Source organism: Poromitra crassiceps, assembly GCF_964638095.1.
Source record: "Poromitra crassiceps genome assembly, chromosome: 13".
NCBI classification, from domain to species: Eukaryota; Metazoa; Chordata; class Actinopteri; order Beryciformes; family Melamphaidae; genus Poromitra; species Poromitra crassiceps.
This window is the reverse complement of record NC_139644.1, coordinates 40059415-40082147: the sequence shown is the minus strand read 5'-3', so window position 1 is coordinate 40082147 and position 22733 is coordinate 40059415. Positions and strand designations below refer to the sequence as shown.

Sequence of the window (22733 nt, the reverse complement as noted above, 5' to 3'; positions counted from 1 at the left end):
ATGGTCCCTCTCTTCCTGCCTGGCCAGCTCACAAAAGATAAATCCACTGTGGTCAGGGCCTGAAATCCACTTCCACTCCATTCCACTAGCCAAAATGTTTTTCTTGAAATAAACCAGAATATGAGTGCCGCTGGGTTAATTTAAGCATAAGTATCAGTAGAAATAATTTATAGCATAATGAATCTATAAATTACAATATTCACTGATAAATTGTGTGATTTCACATTGTGTAAAAATTTAGATTTATTTATTTATTTTACATGTAAATTGGTAGGAGCACTTCAAGTGTGGTTACCCTGTGTTAATCCGGGCCTGACTGTATGTAACTTTATTTTTTATAAATAATTATGAGAGGGGTGCCCCTTTTTCACTTATGCACCTCGGCCCCCAAAATGTCTGTGCACGTCTCTGCATCTTCCTCCCTTGCACGTTCCGCACCATCTGCTCTGCTGCTGTTTCACTCGCATGTCTTCTTCTCTTCCCCCTCTCTCAAAAGTCACGGCTGTATCTGTAAGTTCTTCAACTAAACTAAACTAAAGCTACCTCCACTTACATACCCGGACAATGTTTGTAAACTCTAATTTTTGGACTGAGTGCATACTTTGCGTGAGGTTAAATCTAAAGAACAACAACAACAACAAGAAGCTGATGTTTTAGAGAGACACAGATTGATCGGACACGCAAACCGCAGGAATCCTCATATTGGCTTGTTCCTTGAGCACGTAGGATCACTGCCTCTATGTATGCTACTGATGGCTGTCATTTGTCAAAAGAGGGAAACATCTTCAATTGAATGATGGATTTCTTAAACGGACACTTAACCAAAAAACAATGCTGATTTATGTTGCACATGATCTCACTGCATATCTGAAAACTGTAAACCGTTTTATATAATATTTATTTATATTTATATAATATTTATTTATAATATTTATATATAATCCTCTATCACGATTAAAAAAACACCCAAGATAATTTTAACATGGTGAATTTCCATTATCGGGCTAATTGTGAGTATTGTCACATGAGCGTGAATATCCTCACAGGTGACTTGAAAAAGCTGTCTAGCTCAGTGGTCCCCAACCACCGGGCCGCGGACTGGTACCGGGCCGCAACGCATTTGGTACCGGGCCGCGAGCCGGTCCAATTTATCTTTTTTTTTTTTTTTTTTTATAAACATAGGCTATAATAAACCCTATAATAATAATAGGCTGTGTGTGGTAGTTGAAACATAGTTTCAAGTTGACGTTTATTTATGTTTGTAGTTAAAACAAAAACATAAATACTGTATAGGCTACATACAGTACAGTACAACACAAAAGGCTGTTATTTACCCTTTGTTGCCACCTGGTGAGTAAATATATATGTAACTAAAACCATTAAAATTGACAACCGATCCGTGACTTTTTTTTTCATGTATCTACCGGTCCTTGGCACAAAAAAGGTTGGGAACCCCTGGTCTAGCTCACCTAACCTGATTTCTTTTGAATTGCCATTTGCCACAAGGGGGAGTCTGCATGTTCCCAGTCAATCGTCACCATGGCTGAAGCCGGCTCAGCTTGCCCACTGTATCCTCCACTAAAAAGTAAATCACTTGCGTGGAAATACTTTGGATTCAAAACTGAGGAACGAAAGAGACATGAGGTCATCTGCAGAACCTGCCGGAGGATGGTGGTTGTCCCGGGGGAGTCGAATGTCTCCAATTTAAGCGCACATCTCAGACGCCACCATCCAGCTGAGTTCGCCCAACTACAGGTAAAATGAACTAACGCACATGAAGTTGCTAACGTTAACATAGCAAGTGACTTATGTTGACGTTTATCTAAATGTTCGTTACCTTATGATACTGTGTGTTGTAGAGCTGTCACTTTTTAATCGAAATTCGAATGTAACTTTGAATGTGGGGGAGGGGGGGACGTTCGATATGTAATTGACCCATTATTAAAATAATAATAATTATATATTTTTTTGCGCCGCGGGGATTTTTTTAAATGTAATTCATTTAAGATCCAGCAGAGGGCGCTCCGCTCTAACAGTTTGACCTATCCTGACCACCTGACATGTCTTGACACAAGTTGTTTGATGAGAGACACAAGACAAAATGGAGGCGGCCGATGCAGACGGCAACAACAAAGCCAGGGGCGGACAATCGCAACACTAGCCTCAACACGACTCATCAGCTCTCAACAGCTGGTCATTAAGACATCAAAGAGAAAAGACTATCTCTTATGTAACGTGTAATGCGGGGGGTGAATTAACCAATTAACTTAGGATATATTCGAACAAATTGAGGGGCAATTAAAGTCCGTTCTAACTTTATTTCGGAAAAAGTGACAGCTCTAGTATGTTGTCATCACGCCCACTGCATCCATTATTTGTATACAGTCTATGTCCTATGATGCAATATAAATATTTGTTTAATAACAAAATGTAGGATGAAGTGATTCCAGTATGTTTGAATACCATTAAGAGTTTGAACCATATCTATATCCGTATGAAATCCGCGTTTGCAAACCAACTACCAATGAAGTTGAAGTTGAAGACCACGGTTCCCCAAAGAGCCAGTCGTGAGAAGAAGACGATGTCCACATCTCAAGTGAGAGACCGCATGACAAACGTCATGGTTGTGAATTGTTTACTGTGTACTTGCTTGCTTTAAAGATGCCCTCCGATGAAAACCAAGTTGAAGCGTTAACACGTCCATGTGAGATTTATAATCGCCATGTGTGAGCATATCCGCTTTGAAACTGCAGTGAGTGGGCCAATCAGTCTCAAACAAAACAAAAACAAAAACAGAAAGGCAGGACTTCACATCACAAACCTAATGGTGGTGATCCATCAGATCCATTATTCCATGCTTCCCATTGAGTCATTGTCAATATAGGCAGCGTGCAATGCCTTCTGGCAGTGAGGTGGGCGGGCGAGGTGCTCCTGCCTTCTGGCAGTGAGGTGGGCGGGCGAGGTGCTCCTGCCTTCTGGCAGTGAGGTGGGCGGGCGAGGTGCTCCTGCCTTCTGGCAGTGAGGTGGGCGGGCGAGGTGCTCCTGCCTTCTGGCAGTGAGGTGGGCGGGCGAGGTGCTCCTGCCTTCTGGCAGTGAGGTGGGCGGGTGAGGTGCTCCTTCATTTACACAAAGTAGTTCTCCTTCTACTTTATGCAAATGAGGTGCGTGCGGCACCGCCGGCTTGTTACCTCCCGAAACTCGTATGCGATCTTTTAGATCAGTGGTTCTCAACTGGTGTAGCAGCCTCAGGACCCACTATTTTCCTTGTCATGAAGTCGCGACCCAAATTTCAGATTTTTTTTTAAACCACTCAAATTTATTGCACAAAAAATAGCACATTAATTTAATACACAATTTAATACACACTGTTATAAACCTCAAAGGAACAAAAAAGTGCAACAGAAGTGCAACTAGGGCTAAAAACCAATTGAAATAAGGCAGACTTGAATTACAGGCCTATATGTTTTTAAATTTAAACAAGTCAAACTGGTCATGCTCAGAAAGTCTTATTTGAACTGTATGAAATATGAAATAAAAGGCAGACTTATCTTGAATTACATGCCTATATGTTTTTAAACAAGTTTAATAATAATAATAATAATAATAATAATAATAATAATAATAAAACAAGTTAACCTGGTCATGCTAATCCAGTTTCATTAGTCTGAATTTAATTAATATGAAATAAAAAGGAATCACAGGCAGGCTATATGCTTTTTAGTTAAACTGGTCATAACTTTTAATTAAACTGGGGCCATGCTAATCCAGTTTCAATCATCTGAATTGAACTAAAATTAAATATGAAATGAAAAGGCAGACTTCTCTTGAATTACAGGCAGAGCATATGCTTCAGATTGTTAAACAAGTAAAACTGGTCAGGCTAATCCAGTTTCAATAATCCGAATTTAACTCAAATGAAATATGATTTTTTTTTTTTTTTTTGCCAATGTCCGCGACGCAATCAAAACGGCCCCGCGACCCACCAGTTGAGAAACGCTGTTTTAGACTAACCGTTGTAAATCCAAAACAAATGCAGAGGGGGACACTGTGAGGCTTATTGTAGGCATCGAATGTTTTTAGAAATACATTTCGCTGAGCCATTTTCATAGTTAAAGAGAAAGTTTGAAATGAGCCGCCATGTTGCCATGCCAAACCGTGGAAGGACAGCGCTCTTTCCAATTCATCCAACGTTGTTGGCATTCATCCAAGAGGCGTGCCATGCTGGGAAGCGGCGCGTGCGACCAGGTGTCAGTGACGCCTCTGTGGAGCGCTATCTTAAGGAGCTAATCCTGTGAGATGGTTTGCATGTCATTATCAAAAAGAAGAAAGGCCAGCATTCTCAATGTCCTTCTCAAAGTTTTAATCAATCTGAGTCAGAGTACAAACAACTAGGCGTAGGAAACTCTAGGCACATCACGATTCGATTCGATTTCGATTCAGAGGGCTACGATTCGATTATAAAACGATAATCGATGCATCGATTATAGATGCATCTTGATGCATATTTTTTTTCAATACATGCTTTCTTTTTGTTGTTACTACTTTTAAAATAAAGTCAATTTAAATTGCATTGTAGTGATCCATAATTAACTCATTGAGTGCCATGGACGAGTATGTTCGTCATTTCGTTTAGTAACGTAGAGTGCCAAGGACGAGTATGTTCGTCAATTGCGTTTTTTGACGGTGGGACGTGGATCAAAGCCTCAGGCATCTCCTGTACAAATATGGGAGCTATTGAAGGTGTATAACCTATTTTACGGACTCATTAGGTGGCGACAGTGCTCTCCAGATTACAGAAAGGTCCGGAAAACAGCAGGAAAAAGCCGTGATCAAAGAGAAACCGATGCATGCTGCAGCCAGAGCCATATAGATTGCTCTGTCTGCAGCTGACGTTGGCTGCGAACATCAGTCAATCCGCGCCCACAACTGAGCTCCTCTGCCTCTGTCTGTCTGTCTGCATATAGTTTCTCCACACGATTACCCGCCAGAAAGGCAGCACCCGACGCCGAAGGGCCAAACCTTTCCCTGTAGTTTGGCATTTCCGTGTCGCGCTGGGAGCCGCCCGGAGCACAAAAACGGAGGCTCCGAAAATAGACTGGGTGCGTGTTAGGCTGTGTGTTAGTGTGGGGAGGAGTTTGCAGCTGAGGGGGGGAGAGGGGGGTGGGGCACGCAGGCTCCACACAACTACACCACGTCACTACATCAGAAAATATTAGCTAGAGTCAGTGAATGTGCTTGAAATGCTTCATTTCACAAAAGGCTGAATATCTCAGCTTATAATTTGAAACCTGTCTTTTTGCTCAAAACAGCCTATCTTCTCCGGCTCATAACTAAAGAACAGAAAGTGGTATCAATAATTTTTTTTTTGCAGATGATAGAAGAGAGTCTCAGTGTTCTTTGTGCGTGTTCGGTGTTTACATAGTAATATCACACAATATTCTGTGGGCCTCGAGAAATCACTGAAAACGCTCTGAAACTCTGGCACTGGGAGCGTCCGTTCTCCAAAAGTGGCTGGCACTCAATGAGTTAAAATAAACCGATGCATTTACTTCCATTATCTTTTATTAACTTAGCAAATGGAAGAGATGTGTCAACTGGAAGGTTACATTTGCCAACATATTTCCCAGAACCAACAGGAAAAGAAAGTTGTGTCTGTAGCAGCATCCTAGCCTAGGTAAACCCAGCCCCCACGTGACCTGCTCTCTCAGTTCCCAGTCACTAGCGATAGTGACTGAGAACAGGTCTGAGAGCAGGTCACGTGGGGGATGGGTTTACCCAGGCTAGCAGCATCCTATAGTAAATTAACTCCACTTCAGCATATTCTGAATCACTTCTTCACTATGTTGTAACAGCTCTGCCACATTTGCACCAGTCACTCATCACTCTTGTTTGGAGTACATGAGACGCTAGCTGCCACTGTCAGTGTTCAGTGATGATGTGCGCAGTAACAATGGATGTCCACACATCACAAGTTAGAGATATCCTACTCGCTTTCTTCAGTGAGTCCATAACTTGGGCTTTGGTCTCATTGTAGTCTGGGCTCTGGGGATCACTGTCGGTAAAAAACCGGCGAGATGGGACGTTGTACCTCGGCTCCAAAGCGCGGAATCCCTGGTTCTCAACGCCTGAGTACGGACGTATATCCATGATGGCAATAAAAGTCACGATGGATTTTGTGATTCGTTTCGCCCTTTCCGAGTTGGGTGGATGCTTTAAATAGCATTGCTTGCTAAATTGTTGGCTGGTTGGGAGCAACTACAGCCGATGTCAATGTGTCTGATTTCATGTTCTGCCATGTTCACATGCGTTTGTTTTTCTTTCGGCCGCCGGCAGGTGCGCCACGATGTAAACTGTCCGTTATTGTAACATCACGTTACAACTAACGTAAAAAAAAATTATAGATTATTGACATTTGTGAATCGACTCATAATCGTCCACGTCCGCATCTCGATGCATCTAAGAAATGATTTTTTTCCCCCCCACCCCTACAAACAACATTGTACGCGTTTCAGCAAGTCGCTTTCACTATTTTGCTAAACACTATTAAAAACCCACCTTTTTAAATCTGCCTTCCAGGGATTTTAGGGATTTTTAGCGTCTTTTAGCTACTGTTCTTACTGTGTTTTATTTGGGCTTTTAAGATTTCCACTGCTATGTCGTTTTTAGGGCTTGTTTTTCTTTCTGGGCTTTTAATTTTAAATTTTAAATTGTAATCTTTGTTTTATTCATCGTGTATTTTAAAACGGTGTCTGCTTTTATTGTAAAGCACTTTGTAACTGTGTTTTGAAAAGTGCTATATAAATAAAGTTTATTATTATTATTATTTCATCAGCGCTGATGACGCGTGTTGTTTGTTGTTTGTTTATTTCCCATACATTTGTTTGCTACCTGCTACCCTGCCAACTTCTCTGCTACACACGCACTGCGTAAAATCACTCTCCACTTGCCTATTCTCTTAAAGGGCTACGCTGCTCCTATAACACAGGTTAAAAACTATATTACCATTTGCCATCTGTAGCTTTTAGTAGTAAACGGAAAATAGCTGACAGTGTAACTCTTCTGCGTCTGCACTCTCCCCCCTCACCCAGCCAATCAGAGCATTCTGCCCCCTCACCCAGCCAATCAGAGCATTCTGCCCCCTCACCCAGCCAATCAGTGCATTCTGCCCCCTGCCTCACCCAGCCAATCAGAGCATTCTGCCCACTCAGAACAGCGCATAGGTAGTAGAAAGGATAGAGGGGCTCAAAAGAGCCTAGATCATGGATGAGTGTTTTTTGCAATATAATTCATAGCCTTATTTTAACTCATTGAGTGCCAGACACTTTTGGAGAACGGACGCTCCCACTGCCAGAGTTTCAGAGCGTTTTCAGTGATTTCTCGAGGCCCATAGAATATTGTGTGATATTACTATGTAAACTAGGGATGTCGAAAATCATAATTTTCTTTGACCGACAACCGACCCTCATTAGCCGACAATTGTCGGTTAACCGAGAAGATTAAAATGCGCATTTTGACTGTCTGTGCCCCATTAAACTATTACCACAACAAGTGCTTGATTTTTTTTCATTAGAAAGCGTTTATTTTTACATCTACAAGCAGAAGAAAACACATTAACAAAACGAAAAGACAAGTTGAATCCTCCAGCCATCTAAACAAAAACATTCCTCCGATAGGCTATACTGCTTAGAGCTGCACGCTTTGCATATTAAGGACACGTCAATTGACACGCAGCCGCCCCGTGAAGTAGTGTTTGAGGGGACGACAGCCCAGGCTGCAGGGCGCACTGACAAAGCGCGCATCACTACAGTATCTTCTACTTTTAGCAATATATAATACCTGCTTTTGGTCTCACTCCTTCTCCCTCTGTCTTCACGCACGCACGAGGGCTGCATGCAGCTGTCAGTAGCTGCTTTCACACCGGCTTTGAAAGTGTCAATGAATGCAGTCTACAAACAATCCGTCTCTCGTTGTGAAACAATTTCTCCGAACTGCTCTGTGTTGGACAGTAAAGACTAACGTAACGTTAATTGTTACTTTTCAATCGTCAATTAGACGCATGTCTGCATTTTTGTAACACGGTAAAAAACTACTGTTGAGTGCGAGCGTATGCATGATGAACATGCAGAGAGGGAGGGAGAGAGAGTGAAACCGAATGAACCAGTGAAGAAAAAGTAATGTGCACGTTCCATCAGGTTTGACTCCAGACATGGACGTGCGCAGTGCACGCTGAACGCTGTGAGGTGAGTAAGGTGTCGGGTTTCAGGCCATGCGCTCCTGTCCTGACCAAACTGAAAAGCCGTCTCATGACAGCGGCTGGAACACAGAAGCAGCAGAGTGACTGGCTGGCTGTAGTCTGCACAGGGCAGGCAGGGCGTCAGGGGACTGAGGGGAGAAATGCATCGCACTTCTCCTGTCTGCTCAAAGCAGAGGGGGGCGGGGCTGTGGCGCATGTGTGGAGCGGACAGAGAGAGATAGAGATAAGTCAGTGGTGACAATGCACACTGCTTTTCTCTCAAACATTTGGAAAAGCCTTTCTCTAAATGAATGTTGTTCTGGCAGGAGCTTTTAATTCCTATATCCTGCTGCTACAGTAACTACTTGTTAACATTGCTTACAGCGAAGGAGGGAAAAAAAACACCATATTGGCAACACCTTGTATGCCAATTTAATATGCAAATTAACCGTTTGACCGACATGCTTAACCGACCAATGACGTTGTCGACGGTTAACGGTTAACCGTCGACATCCCTAATGTAAACACCGAACACGCACCAAGAACGATGAGACTCTATTGTATCAGCAGCAAAAAAAAGTTTATTGATATCATTTTCCGTTCTTTAGTTATCAGCCGGAGAAGATAGGTCAAAAACAGCAAAAACAGGCGTTTCCATCTAGAAGCTGAGATATTCCGCCTTTTGTGAAATGAAGCATTTCAAGCACATTCACTGAGTCTGAAGCTAATATTTTCTGATGTAGTTGTGTGGTGCCCTGCGTGCCCCACCCCCCTCTCCCCCCCTCAGCTGCAAACTCCTCCCCACACTAACACACAGCCTCACGCACCCAGCGTCTATTTTCAGAGTGCTCCGTTTTTGTGCGCCGGCTCCCAACGCGACACGGAAAAGCCAAACCGGACTGCTGAGAATGGTTTGGCCCTTCGGCGTCGGGTGCTGCTTTTCTGGCGGCTAATCGTGTGGAGAAACTATACAGCAGAGACAGAGAGGCTCAGTTGTGGGTGCGGATTGACTGCTGAGCCAGCTCTGGCTGCAGCATGAGCGGTTTCTCTTTCATCACGGGGCTTTTTCCTGCTGTTTTCCTGACCTTTCTCTAATCTGGAGAGCACTGTCGCCACCTAATGGGTCTGTAAAATAGGTTATACACCTTCAATAGCTACAATATTTGTACAGGAGATGCAGGAGGCTTTGATCCACGTCCCACCGTCAAAAAACGCATTTGACGTCGATCGACGTCATTGGCACTCTACGTCACTATTTACTTTGACGTTGATCGACGTCATTGGCACTCAATGAGTTAAAGACCACTCAGAAATGTTTTGAACAGATAAAAGGGCCATAACAGAGGATCTTAATTAACTAACGTTACTGTTACTTACTGTTGACGTTTATCCAAATGTTCATTACCTTATGGTACTGTGTGTTGTGACATCACAGTGGCTACATCCATTATTTTTTAATACAGTCTCTACTCTATGGCGCTATGATGCACTCAAAATATTTGTTTCTCAACAAAATGTAAGATAAAGTGATTATTTCTAGTATGTTTCAGTGCCTTTTTAAGAGTTTTAAGCATATTTTGATGATTATTGGAATGATGATGTGAATCGCAATGATTTTGGACAGGATAATTGTGACATGACATTTTGATATCCTCCCACCCTTAGATGTCCAACAACTCACCTATCCAAAGAGCCAGTGGTGAGAAGAAGATGATCGTCAAATCTGAAGTGAGCGACAGCATAACAAACGTTATGGTTGTGGATTGTTTACTGACTCTGTACTTGCTTGAGTTTATATGGTTTCGTTACATTATGATGCTGTGTATTGTGAAAGTTAATGTTTTGGTCACCAGTGAATTTGTGAAGATGAACCAAATTAGCGATTTAGCTAGCTAACTTTAGCTACCTAACGTTGGCTACTTTTACCTCTGGTTGGATGCGGTGCGGTGATACCTCTCTTCCTGCCTGGCCCGCTCACGGCCGGGTTTACACCATTTTATTTCACAGAAAATCCATCTTCTCACTTGATGTAGCCTATTAACCCATTGATACCTGATGCAGCATTTGCGTGTATATCCCTCATTTGTGTGCGTATCCCTTTAAGACCGCGAACCGCGGTCTTAAAGGGATACACACACAAATGCTGCATCAGGTATCAATGGGTTAAAGAAGTATGTTCAGTTGCATGTACCGTTAACATCGCTGTGCATGTATTTATCAACCACAACAACTACTAATGTAAGCGTGATCATTTGATAGGCTGTATGCATGTAGAAATGACCATCTACTAGGGCTGGGCGATAAAACGATGTCGAAAATTTTCACGAAAAAAACGCCCACGATAACGATGATAAATTTATGAGCTGTAATTTCGATAAAAAATATTTTCAGTGTTGCGTTCAAAACCCCTCAGAAACATGACGCAGCTTAGCACAGCAATGCTTATTGTGAATAACGTGTCGTTTTTGATGGGTATTTGAAGGCAACACTGAGTGGAACCAATGGCATCAATGGAAAATAAACCATGTGATGCACGCGTTTGCGGAAGAATCCCTTCTGCTCAGAGCCTCGCAGTCGGCTGGCTGAGTTGAGTTGCTGTTACTAACCAGTTAGGGCCTGGCCTGGCAAGAGTAACATAAACGGATGGAATTGATTTGTACACGGGAGATAAAGCTGCAGCAGACAGTAGTTCTGGTTATGGGTAGCGGTAGCTGGCTGTCATGAATGCTATCAAATTAGCATCTACATTGCGTTAGCGTTTTTTGCGTTGTTGTTTTAATGATTAAAACAACATAATGCAATACACACAACAGAATAAGCACACCAAAGACCAGTGGTAGGCTATAAGGGAAAACAAGTAACAAGCATAGAACAATTATAATAAGATGAAAATGCAAATCGATCAAGTTACATTAAAAAGCCATAAGTGAATAGTATGGACAAACAGATGACTAAATAAAGGGTTATCATTTAATGACAACAATAGCCATTGAGCTGCATTGAGCCTCTCTCATGAGAATACTTTGAATTGAATTCAACTTAATTGTAACCGGTCAGAGATTAATAGAGTCGTATCTTATACATTCTATATCGCTCTGCATTGAATTTTAATTGTGCCCCTAAAATTCTTCATGTGCTTTTTATGTGCAATTAGTATTATTGATAAATTTATATCGTGATAAATATCGACATCGATCGATATAAGAAACCATATTGTGATAAGAAAAATTGCCATATCGCCCAGGCCTACCATCTACAGCATTTCCATCACTGCAAGTTACATTTTCACCACAAATAGTCAGATAGTACAGTATATGCAAATGTTATCCAATCCAGTCAGTTAATGTTACCAAGTAATTTTGTAAGGTACCAATTTATCTTGGTGAATTTCCATTATCCGGATAAGATGTCAGATGAGCGTGAATCTCCTCACAGGTGACTTGAATAAGCGGTCTAGCTCACTAACTTCAGTTACAGTCCTATATAGAGTACCGCCGCAGGGGTGACATATGTTAGTAGGCCAACTCAGCTAGTCATGCTAGTTCCAGTTCCCAAGTCTTAAAAGTCAATGGGGTTTTTGTTTTTGTCCGGGGACTTTGGTTAAATGCATGAAATAAGGTGGTTAACAAAAGTTTATGAAGCAGCTTTGGTTGTGTTCAGCAAGATCATCTTCACAAATGAGAACCACTTTTATGACTTTTGAAGCGTTTTCTGAAAGTCGTGATTTAAAAGAAAACTCATTTAAGCTTCGAAAATCATAGAAGTGGGTCCTCACTTGTGAAGGTTACCTTGCTGAGCACAAAGTTCACTTTTTCATAAACTTTTGTTAACCCCCGACCTTATTTCAAGCATTTAACCAAAAGTCCCCGTACAAAAATCCCATTGACTTTTAGACGTAGGAACCACAAGTCTGATCATCCAGGTCTTCTGGACTCATCCCTGCACTACTTTGATTTACTGACTTATTTTGAATTGTCATTTGCCACAAGGGGGAGTCGGCATCTTTCCAGTCATCCGGCCCGGCTTGGTATGCTCCACAAAAAATTATTTCACATGTGTGGAAATACTTTGGATTCAAAAATAAGGAACTAAACCGAGATGAGATCTTCTGCAAAACCTGCTGGAGGAGGGTGCCTGCGCCGGGGTCCAGTACCACTCCTTTACGCAACCATCTCCATCGCAAACATCCAGCTCTGTTCGCCAAACTCAAGGTTAAATTAACTAATGTTCTCCCTCTTCTCCTTTCGGCTGCTCGCGTTAGGGGTCGCCACAGCGGATCAGCTGCTTCCATCTCTTCCTGTACTCTGTATCTTCCTCTGTCACACCAACTGTCACACCAACCACCTGCATGTCCTCCCTCACCGCATCCATAAACCTCTTTGGCCTTCCTCTTTTCCTCTTGCCTGGCAGCTCCATCTTCAGCATCCTTCTCCTGACATAACCAGCATCTCTCCTCTGCACATGTCCAAACCATCTCAATCTGGCCTCTCTCTCTTTGTCCCCAAATCGTCCAACATGAGCTGTCCCTCTAAAAAATTTGTTTCTTGACAAAATGCAAGGTAAAGTGATTCTAGTACATTTTAGTGCCATTTTAAAGCAGCTACGAGCAAGATTTTCAATTGTTATTAAACAGTCTAAATTTAATATCGATGCATCACATCTTACCTCTAATAGTAGACGAGACCAACGCAGAGTGAATCGGCCAGTGTTGTCTCTGTCTGTGGCCGGGGCAGATCAGGAAGTGAAATGAAACGGTTTGTGGCAGCCACTTCGGCCATAACCACAAAATTACTTCCAAAAAAACTGTTGGAATATAACGAGAGATGTTCGCGAGAGTACAGTGACATTTAAAGCGTTTTAAGCATATTTTGATGATTGTTGGGATAATGTGAATCGCAATTATTTTGGACGGGATAATCGTGACATGACATTTTCCTATCATCCCACCCCTAGATGCCCAAAACCTCGCCTACCCAAAGAGCCAGTGGTGAGAAGAAGATGATCGTCAAATCTGAAGTGAGAGACAGCATAACAAACGGACCGCCGCACCGAACTGCAGTACGCGCGTACACACCCTCGAGTGTTGTACAACACCAAGTAAGCTCATTTAAGTTCGGGCAGATAGGTTGTTTAGCATTAGAAGTGATACGATACTGTGAACTGATATAATCCTGTGAACTGATATGATACTGTGAACCGATTTGATACCTGAAATTGTCTGTGGTTGCTAACTGTGTTGCATATGCATTGACTGAACCAGAGTACCTATGAATGCCAGCTAAAAGATCTCCACCGATCCGCTGAACGGATCTAGGTTGTAGGGCAGGCCGGGTTGAATTTATTCCACCAGTTAAACGTAGGCTAATTCCATAGCCGTGGTGGAATAAGTGCATCGCGGTCTTTCCATTTAACTGCGCGAGTTCTCACCCACGGGCACGAGCGTTAGGCACGAGCACGTGATCCCCTTATCCATACACACACACACCTTTACACTGACCGGCTAGCCACCATGTTATGCTAGGCGGATGCTAACGCGTCCGCCATTTTGTGACGAGGACAATCTAGTCTACCACACCATGTTTCCCCTCGGGGATTAAGAATAAACACCATACCATACCATACCCAAACACACAGCGCTCTGCCGCCATCTAGTGTCCATCTGGTGGCCTTACACTCCTATGCAGAGAGCGACAACCCACCTCACACTTTTCCCTCATACAAATCGATGATTTTGGAATGTAACTGAGTTATAAAAGAATTTTTATGCCTCCGCCGGCGAAGCCAGGCCGAAGGCATTATGGATCCGGGTTGTCCGTCCGTATGGCCGTACGGATGTCCGTACGGATGTCCGTCCGTACGGATGTTTGTTAACGCCATATCTGAGGAACGCCTTGACGGAATTTCATCAGATTCGCCTTAAACATTCACTTAGGCTCAAGGATGATCTGATTAGATTTTGGTGGTCAAAGGTCAAGGTCACTGTGACCTCTCGAACGCCATTTTCAAGCTTGTTAACGCCATATCTGAGGAACGCCTGGACGGAATTTCATCAGATTCGCCTTAAACATTCACTTAGGCTCAAGGATGATCTGATTAGATTTTGGTGGTCATAGGTCAAAGGTCAAGGTCACTGTGACCTCTCGAACGCCATTTTCAAGCTTGTTAACGCGATATCTGACGAACACCTGGACGGAATTTCATCAGATTCGCCTTAAACATTCACTTAGGCTCAAGGATGATCTGATTAGATTTTGGTGGTCAAAGGTCAAAGGTCAAGGTCACTGTGACCTCTCGAACGCCATTTTCAAGCTTGTTAACGCGATATCTGAGGAACGCCTGGACGGAATTTCATCAGATTCGCCTTAAACATTCACTTAGGCTCAAGGATGATCTGATTAGATTTTGGTGGTCAAAGGTCAAAGGTCAAGGTCACTGTGACCTCTCGAACGCCATTTTCAAGCTTGTTAACGCGATATCTGAGGAACGCCTGGACGGAATTTCATCAGATTCGCCTTAAACATTCACTTAGGCTCAAGGATGATCTGATTAGATTTTGGTGGTCAAAGGTCAAGGTCACTGTGACCTCTCGAACGCCATTTTCAAGCTTGTTAACGCCATATCTGAGGAACGCCTGGACGGAATTTCATCAGATTCACCTTAAACATTCCCTTAGGCTCAAGGATGATCTGATTAGATTTTGGTGGTCAAAGGTCAAGGTCACTGTGACCTCTCGAACGCCATTTTCAAGCTTGTTAACGCGATATCTGAGGAACGCCTGGACGGAATTTCATCAGATTTGCCTTAAACATTCATTAGGCTCAAGGATGAACTGATTCCATTCTGGTTATCAAAGGTCAAAGGTCAAGGTCACAGTGACCTAACAAATGCCATTTTCAAGCTCGGTAACGCCATATCTCAGTAACACCTTGACTAAATTTCTTCACATTTGGCTCAAATATCCAATTCTGCACAGAAACGCCTTGATGCAATTTCTTCCAATTTGGCTCCATCATCCACTTGGACTCAAGAATGAACTAATGGCGGAGGCATAAGTCCGCGTTGCGGTCGTTCTAGTTTTACATGTAATAAATAGTGTCAACTTTAATTGAATCCAACTGTTTCAGTGTGATTTTGGTATACGGTAATTGTGACAAATCACTGTTTAAGGATTTGAAAGACTGCACGCTTCAGAAAGAGACTAACGGTGATTAAGTGCTAGCTGGGTCCTGCTAAAATAAGCAGGTGGTGCCCCTAGGTTAATCCTTATCAAGGATTAAATATTTGATAATTTAATAATTTTATGAAATATTAATAATTTTCGGATTATTAATATTTCATTTTACCCATCTTAATTTAATCCAAATAACGAGCACAACATAAGTGAATTCTTAACCAAACGTAAGGTAAAGTGATTTCAGTATGTTTTAGTGACATTTAAAGCGTTTAAGCATATTTTGATGATTGTTGGGATAATGTGAATCGCAATTATTTTGGACGGGATAATCGTGACATGAAATTTTCCTATCATCCCACCCCTAGATGTCCAAAACCTCGCCTACCCAAAGAGCCAGTGGTGAGAAGAAGATGATCATCAAATCTGAAGTGAGAGACAGCATAACAAACGTTATGGTTGTGGATTGTTTACTCTCTACTTGCTTGAGTTTATGTGGTTTCGTTATGTAATTGCACTGTGTATTTTGTGAAGATGAAGCAAATTAGCTATTTAGCTACATAGCTAACATTAGCTAGGTAACATTAACTACTTTTACCTCTGGTTGGATGCGATGTGGTGATCCCTCTCTTAGTAGTAGTAGTAGTAGTAATAATAACAACAATAATAATAATTCATGAGTTTTATATAGCGCTTTTCAAAAAACCCAAAGACGCTGACCATAGGAATCCATAAAGAAACAGATAAAAGAACATGCAAGAAGATGCATATAACACAAGATACAAATCAGTAAAGGGGGATATGTGGATACAGAGGAGGGTGAGAGAGCGGATGGGTGTTAGGGGGCAGGGGAGGGGAGAGGGGGAGAGCAGGTATGGTTAGTAGATCTGGTTAGGGGTAGGGGATGGGAGGTTGTCGGCTTGGGAGAACAGATGGAGAGCCAGTGGAGAGAATGGAGGACAGGTGTAATCTGGTGCCAGCACCGGGTGTAAAAGCAGAGGCGCGTGACATACAGCTGATTAATCGGCGTCAAACATGGCTGGGCATCTGTTGCCCTTGTATTTGTGGTGCCTCCTGCACCGTTGGCTCAAATTGGCTTTGTCAGCCGCTTTTTCTGCCAATTGACATATTGATTGGGCGTCGGTGAGAGAAGTCACTCTGATTGGCTGGTCGCTGGTAGCGAAGCAGTGCTGGAGAAGAGAGGGCACACAACAAAAGGCTCTGCTCATTTTCCAACTTTATCACATCTGATAATTCCATTACACGGATATCTTCACAACGACATGCCTTCAGGAAAGTCCCTTGAGTCTCTCGCTGCATGAAATCAACCATTTAGTGCGGTTTCTCCTTATTTTTCACCTCTGCCTCTTCCTCTCTTCCAAAAGCAAAAGACCAGACAAGGGCTGACATACGCTAGTGCTATTTGCAACTTTTATCAGACACATATTCTCGATTAGAAGTATCTATATTACAGAACTGTTTAAGTGAGCGAAATGGCAGCAAACACTGGTCTTGCGCATGCGCAGAACCTACGTGCTAGTTGCTCGTTAGCTGTAGAGTTTTTTTTTTTTGCATGTTTTCTTTATGGGTGTTCTATCTGGAGTAGGGATGTTCATCAATTATCGAAAATCGATAATTGATCGTTAAGGATTGGAATCGATCCTGTGGCATTTGGATCGATTTTTTTTTTTTTTTTTTTTTTTTTATTATTATTATTTTTTTGACTAGGTTTGGGTGGAATTCGTTCCTCCTCGCCCCACTCCATTGCACAGCCGACTAACGTGAGGTGGAGCTTCATATAGTCTCTAGTTTTCTGGCTGGGCACGGGCCTTTGTGCCAACAAAACTGTTTTAAACATGGGAAATTCACACCGGCATGCGCCGGGGACGGCAGTGTTGGAGAGGAGACACATTGAAATAAAGAGTTCATTGAGGAGAACACGTTGTCTTTCGTATTTTCTGCCATAGGCATTCATTTTGTAAAAAAAAAAAAATTGAAAAATTTCTAAGTATTAATATGATCGATAATCGATAATTGATCGTTCATTTTCACCGATTATCGATTTTGGAAAATTTTCAAAATGAACATCCCTAATCTGGAGGAAACCCCAGGGGGCCATGGGGAGAACATGCCAACTCCACACAGAAAGACCCCCACCAGGGCCGTAGGCACTGAGGAGGACATGGGAATAGGGACACACCCTGAGCGTCCACAGCGTCCAGGCGGGAATCGAACGCTGGACCTTCTTGCTGTGAGGCGATGGCGCTACCAATGTGCCCCGCCTCAGCTGTATAGTTTGCGATGTGTTCAAATGCAACTTTCTGGCCCGACACAGGAGACGTGAGGTGACACCTCCTTCAACCTCTAGTTTCCGCTAGTTCTTTCAAGAGTTTTCAGTGTGTGAACTCAAGCCTCTAAGTAAGCGGGCGGCTGAGGTTTGGAGCATCTGGAGTTTATGGAGGGAACAGGAGCTGATGTGAGGAAGGACTTGCAGTAGTCCAGGCGGGAAAAGATGAAGGTGTGGATGAGGAATACAGGGGAAGGTGGTAGAGGCAGTGTCTGATTTTGGCTGCGTTGCGGAGATGGAAGAATGACGTCTTCCTGCCTGGCCAGCTTATGAAGGATAAATCGCTAAACGCCGGGTTTACACTATTTTAATTTTACAGAAAATCCATTTTCTCATTTGATGTAGCCTATTAAAAGAAGTATGTTCAGTTGCATGTACCGCTAACATCGCGCATCGTGCATGTATTTATCAACCACAACAACCAGAGCCGCCGCTACGTACACGCACACCACGCACTGTGCGTAGGGCACCAAGTGCCGCCAGGGGAATCATCCAGAGCAGGAATACCACGGTCAGACAGACAGTGTAGTGTGGTGGATGCCCCGCAGTTTGGCTGTAATGCCCCCTCTAAAATGAACTCTCCACACGGCCAGTTTGGAATTCCCTGTTTTGAACTGGCCCCCTTAAAAGAAAGTTATGGATCTCCTCGTTTAAAACGACATGCCACGCAATAAACTCACGTTTCCCTCAGTCACCAGTCATCATGCTGGACATCAGTAGTGTGAGATTCCTCCTACTCCCGCAAATATGTAACGTAGCCTATGTAAATACAGCTAATTATTAATTTAATTCACAGGGAGAAACTAATGTACAACAGGTAATTAGCTGTAATGAACCGGGTTGAGAGCAGCAAAAACGCTGTCAGTAGCAGCATGAGGCGTTTAGGGAGCATGGTATGGTAATTACCATTTAAATAGCAGGCACTGTGGGGCGTTTAGGGGGCATCTGTCATTTGTAGGTACAGAAAATAACCTGAGATACACTGAACATGTAACTCACTTTGCAGTCTGAGCCATCTTACATTATGTGATGTATCACACTGCAGCACTTCATTTCTCTATTATAATATTCATTTTGTTGAGGAAAAAGGACTGAAAACCCTTTTTTTTTTTACTGTTTTATAATTACCTAGTTCTATAGGGTGATATACTATTATTTCATAGTTTGTTTTCTAATTGTATCAATGCTGATAATAAATAAATAAGTAAAACATTTAATAAAATCTATTATTAATATAATTAATAAAATAATTAATAATTCAATTAACACGTTCACTGCCGTCGACGAGTTAACTCGTCAAAAAAAATCCAACGGTTGACTGCCGTCGACGAGTTAACTCGTCAAAAAAAAAAATTGGAGGAAGGACGTGGGACGTGGATCAAACCCTTTTACATCTCCTATAAAAATATGGGAGCTATTGAATGTGTATAACCTATTTTACCGACCCACTAAGTGTAAAAAACCCCTTGGCAGAAGCTACCTACAGTATTGAAAAAACTGTTGGCAGTGAATGTGTTAATACAATTAAATTAAATAATAACAAAGTTGAATAATAAAAAATAACGGCAACCATTTGCATAAAGACTTACATTAAAATGCATTGCAATTCTTGTTCACAAGCCACACCTCCAACATGGTATGTAAAAAAAGAAACACAAATACAGAGAGCATATGACAAACACTAAAACAAAATGTAAGGGAAAGTCATTCCAGTATGTTCTAGTGCCATTTTAAGAGTTTTAAGCATATTTTGATGATTATTTGAAACCATGTGAATCGAAATTATTTTGGACGGGATAATCACAACATGAAATGTTCATATCGTCCCACCCCTAGATGTCCAACACCTCGCCTGCCCAAACATCCAGTGATGAGAAGATCTTCAACTCTGTGAGTGAGAGACTGCATAACAAATGTTATGGTTGTAGATTGTTTACTGATTGTGTACTTGCTTGGGTTTATGCATATATTTATGTGCCTAGTATTACATTACTAGGCTATATAACCAACATTTGTACAGTTACTAAAAGTGCAGCTCCGCTGTGTGTGTGTGTGTGTGTGTGTGTGTGTCTGTGTGTGTGTGTCCACAGCTGCAGACACTGATCCAGCAGGAGTTTCACAGAAAGAAAGACATCAAGCTGGAGTGTTTGTTAATATCGGTTCAACAGATGCAGCTTGAGATCAATTATGAATCTGCCCCCCACAAACTGGAGGTCAGTGTGTGTCTTCCACAAAGTGCTGTGTACAATGATAATGTCACATTAGTGTTAAGCTGTGTTCACACCGAGATATTTATTTTTCGCTCTGTCGCTCAAGTCAACCCTTTGGAATCGCTCTGTCGCTCTGTTTAAATCGCTCATCAACAGGCACACGAAATGACGGACATGTGGGGGATATAACGTTACGCAATGTCATGCTGTTTGTCCACTACGAGCCACCGTCATTGTTTACAAGCTAAGCCTATCAGCGTGCTCCTAATGCGAGCTGCATACCGGTAGTACAGACTTCACTTCATGTCAGCTGTCAGCCTGTCAATGCGGTTTGTTGCCACACAATAAACCAGCGGTTTGTTCCAAGCCAGAGTGATCCTTGACTCGCTCTCACACGGCAGCCAATCAGCATTGAACAGCGAGCGACTGATGCCAGCGTATTTTCGCTCGAGTTGGGATATTTCATCTTGAGCGACGAGCGTATTTTCTCCCTATCGCTCTGTCTCTGCCGCTCGGACGCCCAGCGATTATTCTCCCAGGCGAATATACGCTCAATCGCTCGTTTGCATTGACTTTGTACGTAAACTCGACGCCAGCGACAAACTTTAATAGGTCGGTGTGAACGCCCCTTAAGAGACAGTTTTAACTTGACAACATAAACATTCTAAATTGCCCCTACGTATATCTCACTTCCTGTTGCCGTGTTTGCCAATACAATAGATGACAGGAAGTAAGCTAGGTTTCAAACCGTTTCAAACTGTTTCCTAGCAACACAATTCTGTGAAAAGCGTCTATATGCATGCTCTTTCTAATGCTGCACACAAACACATTCTTCATTGAATCGGTGTTCTTTCTTCAACATTACCTTCCACTTAATGACTTTAAAGTGTAACTTTACCTCCAAAACACTTTTTTTCAGCTTTTAACCAATATATATGACTTTGGGGGTGGTGTGTGAAGAATTCTGGTCAGAATTTCCACATTTGAGACCAAACTGTTGCGATTGTACCATTTCAGCCGCATAAGTGCCCTCTATGGGTTGAACACTGCTTTTTTTTGTGCCCTCAAATTAATGGGATATTTGGTACATCGTGACGTCACGGTGGGTTTAGTACGCGCCCCACTCGTGTGAAAAATTGTTTTTTCCCCTATTGATTATTACTGTAGTTCACGCGGCGCGAGCCCTGTAAGAGCAATGCATCTATGGGTAATGCATACTGTGGCTAATGTTAGCCGCTAGTTAGTTATGTTACATGGCAGTAAAACGCCACTAAATTACCAAATTGATAGAACTTTTAACCATTTCGAATAACACTGTTTCCATACGGATCACCAACGTTAGTTTGTTGTTTATAACGTGGCTATATTCATAACGTTTTATATCTCGGATGCGTTATTTCGAATCCCACATAGGTTACGCCTCGAATCCCACATAGGTTACGCTAAAACCCACATAGGTTACGCCTCGAATCCCACATAGGTTACGCTAAAACCACCACCGCAAAGCGTGTGGGTTTCAGGTCGAAACCGTCTCGAGCCACTATCGTCATCTTTAGAGCACAATATTCCTGGAATGCAAGTTTAACTAAACCGTTACATGTCCTCTGCATTCTACATAAAATTAAGATATTACGGGTTGTTTTATTTTGTATGTGACATACTTATTGGCCAAGATATGTTACTTTATGGGGGAGGAATTCTGTCACCTAAAGAAGGGAGTATAGGCGGCCATCTTGCCTGCAGAGTTTTCAAATCAAGTAGAATACCGTTTTGCAAGAAATCTGGGGGGGTCAGTCCCGCTTTAAGTATGCATTCACTATTACGAGGTTACAATGCTTACAATACAGTGTAAGCATGTATTGCAAGCAATCAGGACTCTGCTATTTCACATACCCCCAGGTTCATCCCGCCTACCAGGGTAGGAAATTAACTTTTGTAAACGAGGGCTAATTTTGCCCCTGTGAAATATATTCCGGGGGCATTTTGGATCATTTCCAGGGCAATTTGATCAAATGTTGAGAAATATCTTAGTTGCACCTATGTAGCATGACAGACCAATCAATGACTCTTATCCAAGCATATTTTATTTCTAAAAGTTCATAAACAATCACAGTTAAAGATCCGGATTTCCGATCTCAACAACACTGTTGATTGTCTGACATGTTATTAATGTACTTGACAAAAACATGAGCTAGCTGGCCAGCTAGCTTGCGCTGTCTGTCACTGAGGTAAATAATGCTAGTAGGAGGAGGGGCAGGGGTTGTATTAATGCCTAGCTGGCCATTTTCGTGTCACTCTTTGCAAACACAGAATAATATTAAAATACAGAAAGTATAAAAAAAAAAAATTAAGGCATTTAACACATTCACTGCCAGACGTTTTTTTTTTTACTGTAGGTAGGTTCTGCCAGAGGGTTTTTTTGAGGATTCTGACTCATCTTTCAAGACCCGAGGATTCTTTTCTGCTAAGATTTTGTGAACACACAATATCTCAAAAGAACTAATAGAATGTGTGCTTTCTCTGTCTAAAAGAGTTAGTTTGTAGAGTTAGTAGTTATGTAAGCATTAGCAGTTGAATACAGCATGGTTTCAGCGTCAGAAAAATTATTCAGAGATAAACGGCTTTTTGTGAAATTCGATAGAACAGTCACTTTAACCATTCATTTTTGGCATCAGTAAGACGTCAGACATCTAAACAATAGTTTTGAACAGTAATTTCCTCCATAACAGCAGGAAACCCCCCTCTGCTTCCAACTCCTCCCTCCGTGGGCGT

At 42.2% G+C, this 22733-nt stretch overlaps 1 protein-coding gene across 7 annotated transcripts in view; it reads left to right on the top strand.

Moving 5' to 3' along the window:
* Window positions 1–22733, top strand: part of LOC310787425 (uncharacterized protein) — a 54011-nt gene that overhangs the window by 9934 nt on the left and 21344 nt on the right. For 2 of the 7 annotated variants that reach the window (XM_083648840.1, XM_083648839.1), the window contains 8 exons: window positions 1507–1755; window positions 2531–2596; window positions 9899–9961; window positions 12223–12444; window positions 13187–13330; window positions 15773–15835; window positions 19588–19641; window positions 19842–19964. In XM_083648840.1, the coding sequence (XP_083504966.1) occupies window positions 1507–1755; window positions 2531–2596; window positions 9899–9961; window positions 12223–12444; window positions 13187–13330; window positions 15773–15835; window positions 19588–19641; window positions 19842–19964 (984 nt within the window). The remainder of the gene's footprint in view (window positions 1–1506; window positions 1756–2530; window positions 2597–9898; window positions 9962–12222; window positions 12445–13186; window positions 13331–15772; window positions 15836–19587; window positions 19642–19841; window positions 19965–22733) is intronic. The other 5 variants (XM_083648844.1, XM_083648842.1, XM_083648841.1 and 2 more) reach the window with 4 other exon arrangements.